At 38.3% G+C, this 15,378-nt stretch overlaps 1 protein-coding gene across 1 annotated transcript; it reads left to right on the top strand.

Moving 5' to 3' along the window:
• The first annotated feature begins 982 nt into the window (after window positions 1–982).
• Window positions 983–4,097, top strand: LOC113323829 (probable LRR receptor-like serine/threonine-protein kinase At2g24230). Its single transcript, XM_026572176.1, has one exon. The coding sequence runs from the start codon at window positions 1,423–1,425 to the stop codon at window positions 4,033–4,035; it is 2,613 nt and encodes an 870-aa protein (XP_026427961.1). The 5' UTR covers window positions 983–1,422; the 3' UTR covers window positions 4,036–4,097.
• Window positions 4,098–15,378: the final 11,281 nt, after the last annotated feature.

The raw sequence follows: 15,378 nt of genomic DNA, 5'->3' as shown, positions 1-15,378 counted from the left end.
AAATCTTCTTTACCCATTTTCTATGTTTGTAGGTTCAGTAACGCCTCCCACATTGATGGAAGGTAATTATTTTGGCATTGATTTAATATTGATCTATCGTCGAGAAACGGATTTGACATTTATGCAGAAAAGAAATTTGGATTGTCAAAAGCATTTTAAGAGGTTTTCAAGGAGTTTGAGAGATGCGATACCGCATGGAGAGAAGTAATTAATCTTGGTGGATGGATCAAGAACGTTTTTTATGTGGCCAAATTGTAGCTCGTACCCAAAAACACATATTAGTGGTTTCATCATGACCGTCCTTTATGCACCTAAACTGTATATTTCAGAATACATAGTAATGGCTCAATCTAGACCGTCTTTTATATGTCCAAATTGTAGATGACCGTCGATTGGTGAAGACATCATTGTCCCTTATAATATAGATATTCTCTAGAATAAAATAATATCTTAATGAATTCTCTATTCACTCTATAAATAGAGATTGTCAATGTAAATGTAATTATCCCGGTGACATCAAAACTGGTGATCAATAATATTTCACCCTTTGGGGACGTAGGTCGAGTTGACTGAACCATGTTAAATCTCTTCTCATATTCCATTTCTCTTGAATCGATGATCCCCGATACTCATAATTTATTAGCTTCATTGTATTCTGACATCACGTTTGTAATCGCCACCTTATTGAGTGGATCCAAATAATCGCCAAAGAGAGTCTTAATGGAGCCTTGAAGCCATAAGTAGCATTTCTCTTGCTTGTTCATCCTCTCTTCCAACCTAATTTTCCAACAAAAATTGAGATGTCAAAGTTATGACTTTTGGTGTAAAGAGAGATTTTGGTATTTCTGATTTTAGTTTACAAAAATAATGATTATGTCGATTTAGGAAGAAATAAAAGCACTTTCTATATTCCCAAAGAAAGAAATACACAAGATTGGAATATAAGAAAGAAAGTCATTAAAAGTCCAACCAACATTTCTCATAAATTCACCCCAACAATCAACCCATTAACAAACCTTCCATTTACGAGACATAATTTCTGACTAATTCAGTCCTTAACTTTCTTTCTCAAAAATCTCTCTGCAACACACACCCTTTATGCAATATTTTAAGAAATCTCTGTTTTTTACCACTTCAGAGAGTGAGTATGTGTGATTGTGAACTGTCAAAATAATTTTCAAAGAGAAAAAAAACAGAAGTTTTCAGTTATGGGTTACAGAAATCTTGAAAACAGGTAAAACCCTTCAAAGACAAAATCTCATTAAATTCTCCAAAAGCTCTTTCATGTTTTTGTTTTTTTATATACAGAGTGGTGTCTGAAACAGAGGATTAGGTGTTTCTGGATACTATAACAAAACCCCCCTCATCTTTAAGAAATGATGCAAAGATAAAGAGTTTTTTTTTTCTGTTGAAGAGAAGAAGATGGGTATGGTTGCCATTGGTTTCTTGAGTTCCTGGAGTTCAAGTTTGTTTTTTATACTGTTGTTTCAAGTAGTACTATTGTTTTCTTCTTCTTCTTCCACTTCTTCTCAAGAATTGAATACAGATGGGTTTTTCATTTCAGATTTCTTACAGAAGATGGGGGGTTTAACACAAATCTCATCATATGATTTTTCATCTCCTGTTTGTTCATGGGAAGGTGTTTCTTGCGATGTTAAAAATCAGAATGTGATTGGTTTTGTAGCTGCAAATTTAGGTCTTTCTGGTTCGGTTCCTGAACTCACCATTGGTAAACTTAGTAAGCTGGAGTCGTTGGATCTGAGTAATAACAAAATTACGAGTCTTTCTTCTGATTTTTGGAGTCTGGGCGGTCATTTGAAGGCGCTGAATCTATCTCATAATCATATTTCTGGTTCTATTCCATCCAACATTGGTAATTTTGGGTCACTGCAAAGTCTTGATCTTTCATTCAATAACTTCTCTGGTGAAATCCCTGAATCTATTAGCTCATTGTTGAATTTACAATTTCTTCGAATGAATCAGAATGGGTTCTCTGGGGGACTCCCACATGGGATTCTAAAGTGTGAAAATGTAGTCTCAATTGATATTTCAGTGAATGGGATTAGTGGGTCTCTTCCAGATGGTTTTGGAACTTCATTTCTTAAACTTCAGAGGCTGGACCTTTCTGAGAATGAGATTCATGGAAGGTCTTCAGATTTCTCTGGTTTGAAATCACTCACACATCTTAATATCTCCGGGAACTTTTTTCAAGGTTCTGTAATGGGTGTGTTTCAGGATCCATTACAAGTTACTGATCTTAGCAGGAATCAATTTCGAGGTCACCTCTCTCAGGTACATTTTGCTAATTCAAGCTTCAATTGGTCTAATTTGGTTTTTCTTGATGTTTCTGAAAACCAACTTAGTGGTGAATTCTTTCATGATTTGAACAATGAAGCTAAGAATCTCAAACACCTTAATCTGGGTTACAACAGATTTAGTAATCAAGAATTCCCACTTATTCAGAAACTCACTAGTCTTGAGTATCTCAACTTGTCTAAAACTAGTCTTAGAGGAAAAATTCCCATTGATATCTCACAGTTGGTCAGCTTAAGAACTCTAGACCTTTCACAAAACCATCTCCAAGGTTCAATTCCCCGTTTAGGTATCAAAACTCTTGACGTTCTAGATGTTTCATTTAACAATCTTACCGGAGAAATCCCCTCGTCTCTGCTAGCAGAACTACCTCAAATGGAGAAATTCAACTTTTCTTTCAATAACTTATCTTACTGCAATTCGCAACTGCTGCATACACGGAAAACTGCTTTTCAAGGATTGCTGTACAGCTGCCCCATTGCTGTGAAACCGGACAACATTAGAAACAAAACCACTAAGCATAGGGGAATGAAGCTTACCCTAGCTGTAACTCTTGCAATTGTTTGTTTTACTGTGGGATTGATATGTCTGGTAATTGGATGTACAAGGAAAACTAGAATGTGGGCAGTAAAACAAATTTCGTACAAAGAAGAAGCTAGCATTTCAGGACCATTCTCATTCCAGACTGATTCTACAACCTGGGTTGCAGATGTTAAACAAGCTACTGCAGTTCCTGTCGTAATTTTCGAGAAACCTTTGTTGAACTTCACATTTGTGGATCTCTTAACTGCAACTTCACATTTCGATCGTGGAATTCTTTTGGCTGAAGGAAGATTTGGACCTGTATATCGAGGATTCTTACCTGGAGGAATTCAAGTAGCTGTAAAGGTTCTAGTCCTTGGGTCCACAATGACTGACCAAGAAGCTGCAAGGGAGCTTGAATCTCTAGGCCGGATTAAGCACCCTAATCTAGTCCCATTATCAGGGTACTGCTTAGCTGGGGACCAGAGAATTGCTCTCTACGACTACATGGAAAATGGAAATCTGCAAAATTTACTACATGATCTTCCACTTGGAGTGCAAACAACAGAAGATTGGAGTACTGATACATGGGAAGAAGATAACAATGCTGGAATTCAAAGTATCGGTATTGAAGGGATCCTAACGAGTTGGAGATTCCGACACAAAATTGCCCTTGGAACAGCACGAGCACTTTCATTCCTTCACCATGGTTGTTCTCCTCCAATAATTCACCGAGATGTCAAGGCTAGTAGTGTGTACTTAGATTCAGACTTGGAACCTAGATTATCTGATTTTGGGCTAGCTAAGATCTTTGGAAATGCAGCGGAAGAGAACATATCTCGTGGATCACCAGGTTACATCCCTCCGGAGTTCTCGGAGTCAGAAAATTCTGCGCCAACGCCTAAGTCTGATGTTTATGGGTTCGGGGTTGTTCTGTTGGAGTTGATCACCGGTAAGAAACCTGCGGGAGATGATTATGCCGAGCAGCCAAATTTAGTGAGTTGGGTGAGAGGATTAGTAAGGAAGAATCAAGGACTAAGAGTTATCGATCCGAAGATAAGAGAGACGGGACAAGAGAAACAAATGGAGGAAGCGGTGAGAATTGGTTATCTATGTACAGCTGATCTTCCCACTAAGAGACCTAGTATGCAACAAATTGTAGGACTTTTAAAAGACATTGATCCCGTTGTTCATCAATGAGAAAATGTCTTCATTTTATATATTGCTTGCTCAAGTTTTTTTTTTGAAGCAGGAAAGCTTTCTGAATATACGTAGAAGTTTGGTAATTTAAGGATGTGAAATTCATCAGCTCATACATTCACATATGATATTCTTTGCATTTTCTAGTCCTTTTACTCGCCTAGGCGCCAAGGCGAGCTTCGACACTACTGCTGATATTCTCTCTGTTTTGTCTACGTCCTCTCTAGACCTGACTATTACAAGGCAATTTGGAAGCTAAACCGTGGCACGGAAAAACCGACGCAATAGTGACTGTTGCAGAAGATAAAATGCTGCAGTGAGAAACTAATACTTGATGCAACCAAAATCAATAAGGCAAAGTCATTTTTTCAAAGGATTTCACGAGGAACGAGGCATAAAACTATAATAATGCTCCCTAGAATTACTATTGCACGGTTGAGAGACTGAGCTAAAGCTTCTTCCATTTATTATCCTCGGTTCTCAATTCACTGGCAGACTGACAGTTGGTTAACAGAGGAATTCTATGCGAGCCCAGAAATGTCAGGAAGACAAAAGTAAAAAATGTCAATCTTGGCCCATTACCGGTCCCCTCCCCATTGTAGAGGAAAGGCAGATTGATTTGTGTATGTCGTGTCCCTACGGTTTTCTGAAAGTCTAACTGGTACTGTCTGTCCAGTAGATAGAGTGTGAGAGATTAGGCCAATTTTTATGAGACAAATACTATCCCGCACCGTTCGCGGGTAGCTATCCCGCACAAGCGGGCTTCTTTACCGTTAGATCATTAAATCAACGGTTGGATTAATATTCAGAAAAGGACCACCAAATTCAAGAAAGGACCCATCATTTTTCCTAAAGGATTCAAAGGTTGTTAGACATGAGTTTTAGCATGATCTAACAGTAAAGAAATCGCTTGAGCGGGATAGCTACCCTCAAAACGATGCGGGACATCGGTGCTCTTTTTATGAAACGCTAAACTATGTTATGGAGAAGATTTTGATCCTGCAGCCCGCGAGCATTATTTGAACGAGCACCTTCCACACCGTTGGATAACGAAGATGTGTCATCATTCAATTGTTACTTAACACCATAGTAATTAAAATTAGTACTAACTTTTGTGCGAGGGTGCATTATTACTTTTTTTCTTTTCTTCTTCTTTCTTTCCGGTGAATCCTTACTTGTTTTCTTTTTTAACCGTTTCCTTCGGGAAGAAAAAAAAACGAAAAAAAACAAAGAAGTGCTCAAAATTTGTTAAATGACCATTAAGAGGATCCAAATTTTCCTAACATTTTCCTCGACAGATTTTTCTTCGACATATATCTTACAGTGAAATGAATGCTGAACCAACAAGTAATGCCCGAAAACCTTCAAAAAAAAAAGTAATGCCCAAAAATTAGTAATTTCCGCTGGATCATTACAAAAAAATCTTGAGAATACTTCCGGAGTTTGACATTACGGAAAGGTGTCTTGACTGGTTGTTTACTCTTGTTTTGGTACTTAGCTATTTAGAGTTTAATACTTCAGTTTGGGTGGAGTAATTTTATAAACCATGCTATAAAACAGACTGTCAAGAGATATATCTACCCAAAAAATGCTTAAAGACTTAACTACCGGGAACACTAACGGTGGGACAACTAAGAACGCAACAGAAAATAGATAATAAATCTGGATCGTAGATCTGAAAATGGACAAATGAAAATAGTTGACAAGTCCCCAACTCATCCACTGCTAATACCAATGATAGTCACTTCTCTCGCTATTGTCCTGCCACTAGCAAGGTCGCTTAGCCACTATATCTGAATTACACAATTCCGTGAAATTTCAGTAGTCGTTGAAGGTTTAAATACTCAGTAAACCTAAATCAGTTCGTTAGATGGAGCATTCACGCTCCCTGATTAGATTGATCTAAAGATTTAATCAGATAAAAAATTTGTGGCTAGATACTCTCTTGGTTTTTATGATTTTTGTTCACATTTCCAACTTTATATAAAAGTAAACTCTGAATTAGACCAACTACTTGAAAAGTTTAAACCATAACCGAATTCATCATCTTTTTGGCACTAATGTGTTTGAACATGCTAAAGATGGACCAATTTAGTCCACCAAGCCTTTCCATCCTTGGATTGAAGAGATGGTCAAATCCATAATTTTATAAGCCCAACCCTTACAAATTCAAGGGTACAAATACAATGTATGTATTTTGTTCTTCTTTAAAACAGGCTCGTCTGTATCCGCATCGACCTTACAAATAATCTCAATTTCAATCTCGAGAGTGTTATTAAAAATAAACCCTCAACTAGGATCATGAAGTCCGTCTGAGACCTATAAACTTCAGAAAACCCCATAGATTAGTGGCAGTTGTTATTAACAGAAGAATTTTACGCAAGCCCAGAAATGAAGTATCTTGGCCCATTACTGATCCCGATTGGAGAGGAATGGGAGATTCATTTGTGTGTGTGTCCTGCCCCTTGCACTTCTCTGAAAGTCTAACCGGTACTGTCTGTCAGGTAGATAGAGAGGGAGAGAGACTGAAGCTGCTGAACAGAATTGTGAATTAGAGACCTAGAATTGGTTATCTATGTACAGCTGATCTTCCCACTAAGAGACCTAGTATGCAACAAATTGTAGGACTTTTAAAAGACATTGAGCCTGTTGTTCATCAATGAACATCCAGGAAGGGTCACTAGGCCAACACTGCCAAGGCGAGCTTCAACACTACTGCTGATATTGTTTACGAGTCTCGCCCTGTTCCCTCAGAGCCTAAACCTGACTAGTTCGGAAGTGGCACGAAAAACCAATGCAATATTAGACATTCGCAGAACATAAAATGTTGCACTGAGAAACTGATACATGACGAATTATTGTATGGTTGAGAAACCAACCAAGCTAATGCTTCTTTCGTTTACTATCCTCGGTTCTCACTTTATCATTCACTGACAGATGGTTAACAGAACTAGGGGTGTGCAACGGACGGACGGTTACGGATTAGGGGTCACCCGCAACCAAACCGTCCAAGTTATGGATTTGAAAAATCAAACCGTGACCGGCCCAATCATCCGCCGATTTTACATCCGCGGATCCGCGGATTGTATGGGTCGGTTGCGGATTAACCGCGGATTTGGTAAAAAAAACTGTCAAGCAAGAAAAGAAGAAAACTCAAATTCCCAACTCATCATCACATCTCTGCTCATTGAGCAGCGGAGTCTCGGCTCTTTGGTTCGATCCAGTTCCCATGTTGGGCCTGCTTGCTTAGTGACATCAAGCTAAAGAAGCAAATAAGCAATCCATTTTTGATATGGGCTTAGTAACATCACATTCAATTAGCTGGGCTTAGTGGCTTATAGCTAATGGAGCAAAGTCAGATGCGGTGCGGGTGAATCCGCAGTTTTCAATATTCAACCATACCCACGCTAAAACGTGCGGATTTGAGAATCTCATCCGTGTCCGGCCCATACGTTCTGCGGTTTGGGTGAAATCCGCAATTTTGCGGATAGATACGGGTCAAATCCGCGGTTCCGGTTTTTATGCTCACCCAAGAAGAATTGTATCCGAGCCCAGAAATGTCTGGAAGACAAAAGAAGTAGTAAACAATATCTTGGCCCATTACTGGTCCCTTACCCGTGGTAGAGGAAAGACAGATTGATTTGCCTTTGTCCCTGCAATTTTCTGAAAGTCTAACTGCTACTGTCTGTCCGGTGGATAGAGTGTGAGAGAGACTGAAGCTGAACAAGGTATACACATTTATAGATTTTCGGTTATTATCTTAGGCCAATATTTATGAAAAGCTAAACTATATTACAATGTTGCATTCAAATAGGATAGAATAAGCATCCAATCTGACATTAACTAGATTTTGCAATTGTTTTTGTAGATATCTTCTACATTGACTAGATTTTGCAATTGTTTTTGTAGGAGTAGTAAATAAGAAAAAATCTGATAGAAGTAAGAGCAATGAAATTGAATTTGATGAAGAAGAAGATACTAAATGCTTTTGTCGTCTCTGCTTGTGGATTTCCTACATGAAAACCAAACTTTAGGAATTTTTCTGCAAAAATCAAAAGTCTGGATATTTCTTGCACAACATGTGTTTGTGGATTTGGTGTTAGGTGTTTTATCATTTGCTGCTTCAACATAGATACTTTATGATTGATAAGGTGAACTACAAAAATTTAGTCTAGTTCAAATTGAGAGTTGAACATAAATGCTTTTATTTTCCCTACATCGCATTTTTTTTTATTAGTGATCAAAGTGACATATTAAAGTTGTTTGATATCAAAAAATTTTGCACATATTAAAGCTGTATTTATTTTGATTTTTTTTAAAAGCATACGTAGGTACCCGAAAAGAAAAAAGTCTAAGAAAGGTATTTGTTTACACCCAAAATTACTTTTAGGCACGAAACACGATCGATTAATGTTGATGATGTGAAATTAGGGTCAAAAAGAAAATTAGAGATAAATAGAGAAGACAAGATTTAACGTGGTTCGACAAGTGTTGCTTACATCCACGGAGGAATCCCATAGGGAAAACATTATATTGATATGAGATTACAATAATTATTGAATGGTTAGCTAACCTAGGATTTCATGTCCTCGTAGGATTTATGATACATTTATTTATATAGTTTATGTCTACCCTAATTCTGATAGAAACTTGATGTGCAAGCAACTTGGGAAACAAGACTTCTGGAATCTTCTTTCACGGGCTAGACGGGATTGATTAGCGGGCTCCATAAATTTTATTCACGGTACAAACATCGCCCACTCTTAACCTCCAACTTGTTGGAGGTTAACAAGTTTACTTTTCCCTCTGCATCAATCGTTGATAACGTAACTCGCCCCCAAGCGTGAGTAGAGATATTACAAAGACGCCCCCAACTGTGGTTACCAGCAATAAATTTTCTCACGTGTTAGGCGAGACTTTTTGCGAAGTATTGGACTTGTGATGCTCGAGGTCTAGTCGAGTCTTGAGCAGAATGTAAGTGTGCTTACGGTTGTGGTAAGGCTTTTTTCTCGCAACATTACAAAACTGTAGCGCTTGCTGCTCGGCCACCTGGATGTTGTTTGTGTTGATTATGAGTCTTTGGACCAACATCGGGCGTCGAGATCGTGGTCGAGACGATATGAGACTTTGTTCTTGCATCGGTGCAAGTATTTATACTCGCGTGCAAGACGAGATTTTATCTTGCGAAAAAAGCAAGACTTAAGTGCTCACGTACAAGGTGAGGCTTTAGGTGCTTGCGATGAGATACAAGGATAAATATTGGAGGGTTTAAGTAATCTTCATCTCGAATTCGATCATGTCGCTATCCATGAACCTCGAACTCGATCATGTTTCTATTCACGAACCTCTAACTCGATCATTTTGCTGCTCCAAGTGCATACAAAATTTTATCGAACACATAAAATTTTGCTTCCATGTCCTAGGGAATCGAAAGACAATTCCAATGAGCCAAAAATCACTTAATTCGGACTTAAAACGAAGAAGTTATTGACGAAACAGGTTTTTCAGGAAGCGCGCATGCTATTGCAGTCATGGAAAACGATGTTGACGTGGCAGATAAGAGATGATGTATCGTTGCTGACTGGATAAGGTGTTGCTGACATGGCAGACACCAATGTTGTTGTGGAGATTACTGACTGGATATCCACTGCTGACGTGGCTGTGGTCTGGGCTGATGTGAGCACTACTTAGTTGGAAAATGACGTGTCGGGATGATGTGGCGACTGGTTCGACCCAAATGGTCTGAACCGTGTTGGACCGTCTGCTTAAGCGGTTGGACCGAAACAGAACCAGATCGGTTGGACCAGATCAGAACCGGATTTTTAGGACCTGGTTGGACCAGCTAAGGGCAATTCCTATGATAATGATCAGATGAAAACTTTTGTTGATCCAGGTGGATGGCCAAACTGATTTTTCCACTATGGTAAAGCACTCGGCAGTTAATAATCAAGCGCCCGAACTTCAGATAAATGCTGGCGTTGGCAGAAAAACGCAGGCATTGAAAACCCACACGCTAGTTGAGACATAACCATTGGATTTTATGACACTGATAAGTGCATAATTCATATGATTTTAGTGTCCATTCCATACTTGTTTTAGCTATTATTCTTGCATGTTTTCATATTATTACTCTTATTTTCTCTTATTTGTCTCAATTAGGTGAATCATCCAAAAAGGAGCTAAAAAGTGCTGAAAAGAGATATGAATAGAAGTATTCCAAGTATCCAAGTGCCCAAGTCCAAGAGAAGCGGAAGAAGTGCGACGAAAAGGAGCAAAACGCTCAAAATCAAGACACAGGCCAAAGAGCGAGATTAACTCATTAAAATTAAGGATTTATCTTCACCACCTTGAAGAGAATTGAAATATAAAAAGAATTCAAAAGGGATGAGTTCATTCCGAGTTCGTACGAAGAAGTTGTGGCCAAAACGAGTTTTTATTGAATACCGAAGACAGTAGGGTACGCATACGGGTACATGTACCCTAGTTCCGAAAATTTCTGCTGGAATTTGTGGTATGCATACGGGTACGCATACCTAGAAAGTAAGAAAACGTGCATAAACTCCTTGGAAGGCCTAAGGGCACGTTTGGAAACGTTATTTCGTTATTTTGGGTGAGGTTCTTGAACCGAACTAAATACGTGAAGGCCAAGCAATGCAAACCCATAAAAAGGTTTTAGGTTATGTAAAATACATCATATCATTAGGTCACGAAGTTATTAGGGTTTGGAGAGAAGAAACATCACACGGAGCGATTATCAATCGTAACGTTATCTCTTTACTTTTCTCATATGTATAACATCCATGAGTAGCTAAACACCTATTGATTGAGGATGAATTCTAAGTTGTAAACAAGATTTGAGTTATTATATTAATCTACTTTGAAGTTCTTCATATGATTATCGTTTGTTTATACTATTTGAATATTTATGATTGATTGATAGATTGTTTAGGTGGCCAAATAAATTGATTTGTTGATTCAATCTATTGCTAGTATTAAGTTAGGAGATAACTAATCGTCGAATAACTTATACACAAGTATAGAACACGAGACCTTGCAGAGGGATTCTGTGGAGCGATTGTGTGTATAAACAACACTAAAAAGTGGACCTTTATCTAAGAGTATAACTAATAGGAGCAACCTATAAATTCACAAAAGATAAAGCATTCAACCAAATTACACCTTGAGTGATCTACTACTAGGTGGTTTAGACGAATATAATCGGGTAGGCGAGAACTTCCGTATCCAGTGATATAAGGAATTAAGGGGATCACACTAATCTAGATGTTATACCATGGTTGGTGATAATATATGATTAACGACAAGTAGGAAAGTATAATAACTCATTGACGGTTTATTAACGAAGAAGGATTCCTCGATCATATCTCTCCCTATTGATTACAATACAACTTTATTTGCTTTGATTATTTATTTTGTTCACAATCTGAAACAAAACCCCTCCTTTTGTGACACGTTGACAACTAAAACTCACTGCTCTTCGTGGGAACGATCCTTACTTCTATTATATTACCAGTTAATTGTGTGGAAATAAGATTAATAATTTGTTGAGGCTACGACAGCCATCAAATTTTGGCGCCGCTTCCGGGGAGCATTCGGTAGCTTTAGTTGTTATTTTTCTTAGTTTTATTCTTGTTTTTATATTTTCTTGTTAGTTTTTAATTTTTTTTTTCTAGATTTGTGGTTTCAGTTACTTAATATCTGGCACCGAAAGATTGGGATTATTTGAGGTGCAAACCCGTAAAGGAATGGTACTACAGGCACGTCAGCAAACGCAACAAGAATCTCTAGAAGAGATGGTTAATACAGACGACGAGATAGATCCTCCACCACCACCTCCTCCAAGGAGGACGCTCAAAGATCTAACATCTCCATTTTTTGATCAACAAAAGCTTTGCATCGACTTAGATAATTCTATTGAACTCAAATCTCAGTTGATACATTGGTTGTCGAAGTTTAAAGGGCTACCTGAAGATGATCCGAATAAACACTTGTTATTATTTCAACATAGGTTGACAAGTTTGAAACCAACTGGGACTGAAAAAGACAGAGCTTTACTTACAACTTTTCCTTTTTCTTTGACAGATTCCGCAGAAGAATGGTTTTACAGCCTTCCACAAGGAAGTATCACATCATGGAATGATATGCAAAAGGTGTTTTTAGAAAAGTACTTTCCCGCTAACAACAACTATTCGTAAATCAATAAGTGGAATTGAGCAAATTGTTGGTGAAACTCTTTACGACTACTGGGCATGGTACAAGAAGTTATTGTCTAGCTGTCCACACCATCAAATCAGTGAGCAACTCATAGTGCATTATTTTTATGATGAGATGCTTCAATCAGAGAGGAATCTCATAGATGCGGCTAGTGGTGGTGCATTAACCAACAAAACCATTGATGAAGCCACGGAACATATCGAGAACATGGCTGCAAACACGCAGCAATTTAATACAAGATGTGCATCGATAGATAGGAGGGGTGACGAAGTTAGTTCTTCTTCACACTTAGAGAAAAGAATGGGTAATATGAAGAAGATGATGCAACAAATGGCAGATGTACTCATTCCTGCTTATGAAGAAGAGGCCGAACAGGTGAACACTATATTTCCTAATCAGAGACCAAGGTATGATCCGTACTCAAATACTTATAATCCTGGTTGGAAAGATCACCCTAATTTCATTTATGACAACAAGCAAGCAGCAACTTCTAGTCCATATGCAAGACAAGGTGGTTTTCAACAAAAATTCCAACCACAACAACCAGCTCTAAAGGAGGACGCCTTTGATAAGATGATTACCATGATGCAAGGTCTTTCATCTATACTTCAACAAAGTCAGCAGAAAACTGATCAATTCATGCAGAAAACCAATCAGTTCATACAGAAAGCCGAACAGAATCAGCTAAAAACTGATAATGCTATTAGAGATTTACATACTCAGATGGGACAATTGGATACAGATGTGAATCAACTGAAGGCAAAATCTTCTATAACACTCCCATCATAATCGTTTGTGAACCCAAGAGAGCACATCAATGTAGTAACCTTAAGAAGTGGAAATCAAATAACGGATTCTAATATAGATACAGGAGCAGTACGCGTACCTAGTGACGATATTGAGAAAGAAGTGGAGGCGGAGACCGTACCTAAGGAAAATCCAACATCAACCGGCCAACCTAAGGACACGGTTCCCACTTTTACCATACCACCTCCTTTTCCGAGTCGTTTTGCCAAATCAAAGAAAGAAGCTCAAGACAAGGAGATCATGGATATTTTCAGCAAGATATATATCAACATTCCATTTATTGAGGCCATCAGAACCGTACCCAGGTATGCTAAGGTTTTGAAGGATTTGTGTACAAGGGAGGATAGGTTGATTGCTAATGAGATCACTCAAGTAGGTGAAAGTGCTACATCTATGTTACTTAAGAAGATGCCAACAAAGTGTGAAGACCCTGGTGGTAATCGACGATTTGAGCGTGCTTTGCTTGATTTAGGTGCTTCATAAGTATTATGTCAGTCGATGTTTATGATTCTTTGAATCTCGGACCTTTAAAAGAGGCAAAGATCACTATTCGATTGGCTAACAAGTCCAATATATATCCTAAGGGAGTCTTGGAGGACGTGTTAGCTCAAGTGAATCAGTTAATCTTTCCGGTTGATTTTTACATTATGGATATGCACAATGGAGATAATTGTTCATCTACTTCGTTACTTCTTGGGAGACCGTTTATGAAAACTGCAAGACGAAGATTGATTTTGATAGTGGTGTACTCACTACGGAATTTGATAAGGAGATCATACGGTTCAATATTTTTGAAACCATGCGCTATCCTAGTGATGTTCACCCAGCTTTCCTCATTGATGTTATTGGTTCGTTAGCACAACAAATGTTTGAATTGAATGTTGAAGATGAACTTGGAGTTGTGTTACGCAATAACATTGATTTGGACGTTCATGGGCATCCGAACCTGGACGTTGACTTATCCAAGGAGCTAGTGGATATGTGTGGTGCCTTAACGGCACTACAAGATGCTAAACCGGGTAATGTTTCTTATATTTCTTTACCCGTAACTAATGAGGTTCCTGTACCTTCTATTTTTCAGGCACCGAAACTAGAATTGAAGCCGCTCCCAGACCACCTAAAGTGCGTGTACTTGGGTTATAAAGAAGAACTTCCGTTGATTATTGCAAAGAACCTCACACCAATACAAGAAGAACGTCTACTTAGGGTTCTGAAAGAACATAAAACGACTATTGGTTGGACTATTGTTGATATAAAAGGCATTAGTCCATCCATGTGCATGCATAGAATTTTATTGGAAGATGATTTTAAGCCTGTACGTGATGCTCAACGTAGGCTTAACCCCCCAATGATGGAGGTCGTGAAGAAAGATATCCTCAAATTGCCAAGTGTGGGGGTGATTTACCCAATTTCTGACAACAAATGGGTTAGCCCGGTACAAGTGGTGCCTAAGAAATCAGGTGTCACTGTTGTTAGAAATCAAGATGATGAACTTGTTCCTACAAGAGTTCAAACAGGATGGAGAGTATGCATAGACTACAGAAAACTTAATACAGCAACCCGAAAGGATCACTTTCCTTTGCCTTTCATTGATCAGATGTTAGAGAGGTTAGCAGGACATTCACATTATTGCTTTTTGGACGGTTATTCATGGTACAATCAAATTGTTATTTCACCAGAGGATCAGGAGAAGACTATTTTTACTTGTCCTTTTGGTACGTTTGCCTATAGACGGATGCCGTTTGGTCTTTGCAATGCGCCTGCCACTTTCAGAGATGTACGGTCAGTATATTTTCTGACTATGTGGAACGCATACTGAGGTATTTATGGATGATTTTAGTGTTTATGGTGATTTATTTGATATTTGCTTACAAAATCTTGAACTTGTGCTTAAAAGATGCATAGACACTAACCTTGTTCTTAATTGGGAGAAATGCCATTTTATGGCAAACCATGGAATAGTGCTCGGTCACATTGTGTCCTCTCGAGGACTCGAAGTTGAAAAAGCAAAGATAAACTTAATAAGAACCTTACAATATCCCACTTCGGTGAGGGAAATTCGTTCTTTTCTTGGTCATGCAGATTTTTACAGGCGGTTTATCAAGGATTTTGTCATGTACTTGGTTATACATGACAAGAATGGATCCAGGAACTGATTGAAATCCCCTTGAAGAATAGAGAAATCTGATTCAAAGAACCAGCCTAAGAGGGAGAAGAGATCTAAACTAAATTCTATTTGATTAATTCATCAGTTGGATAATCCCTTCAATACAGACACAGAGCATATATAACTCATCTTTCCAC

Source organism: Papaver somniferum, chromosome 11, assembly GCF_003573695.1.
Source record: "Papaver somniferum cultivar HN1 chromosome 11, ASM357369v1, whole genome shotgun sequence".
Taxonomy (NCBI): Eukaryota; Viridiplantae; Streptophyta; class Magnoliopsida; order Ranunculales; family Papaveraceae; genus Papaver; species Papaver somniferum.
Note: the sequence above shows the minus strand (reverse complement) of the source record. Positions and strands in the feature narration are given on the sequence as shown.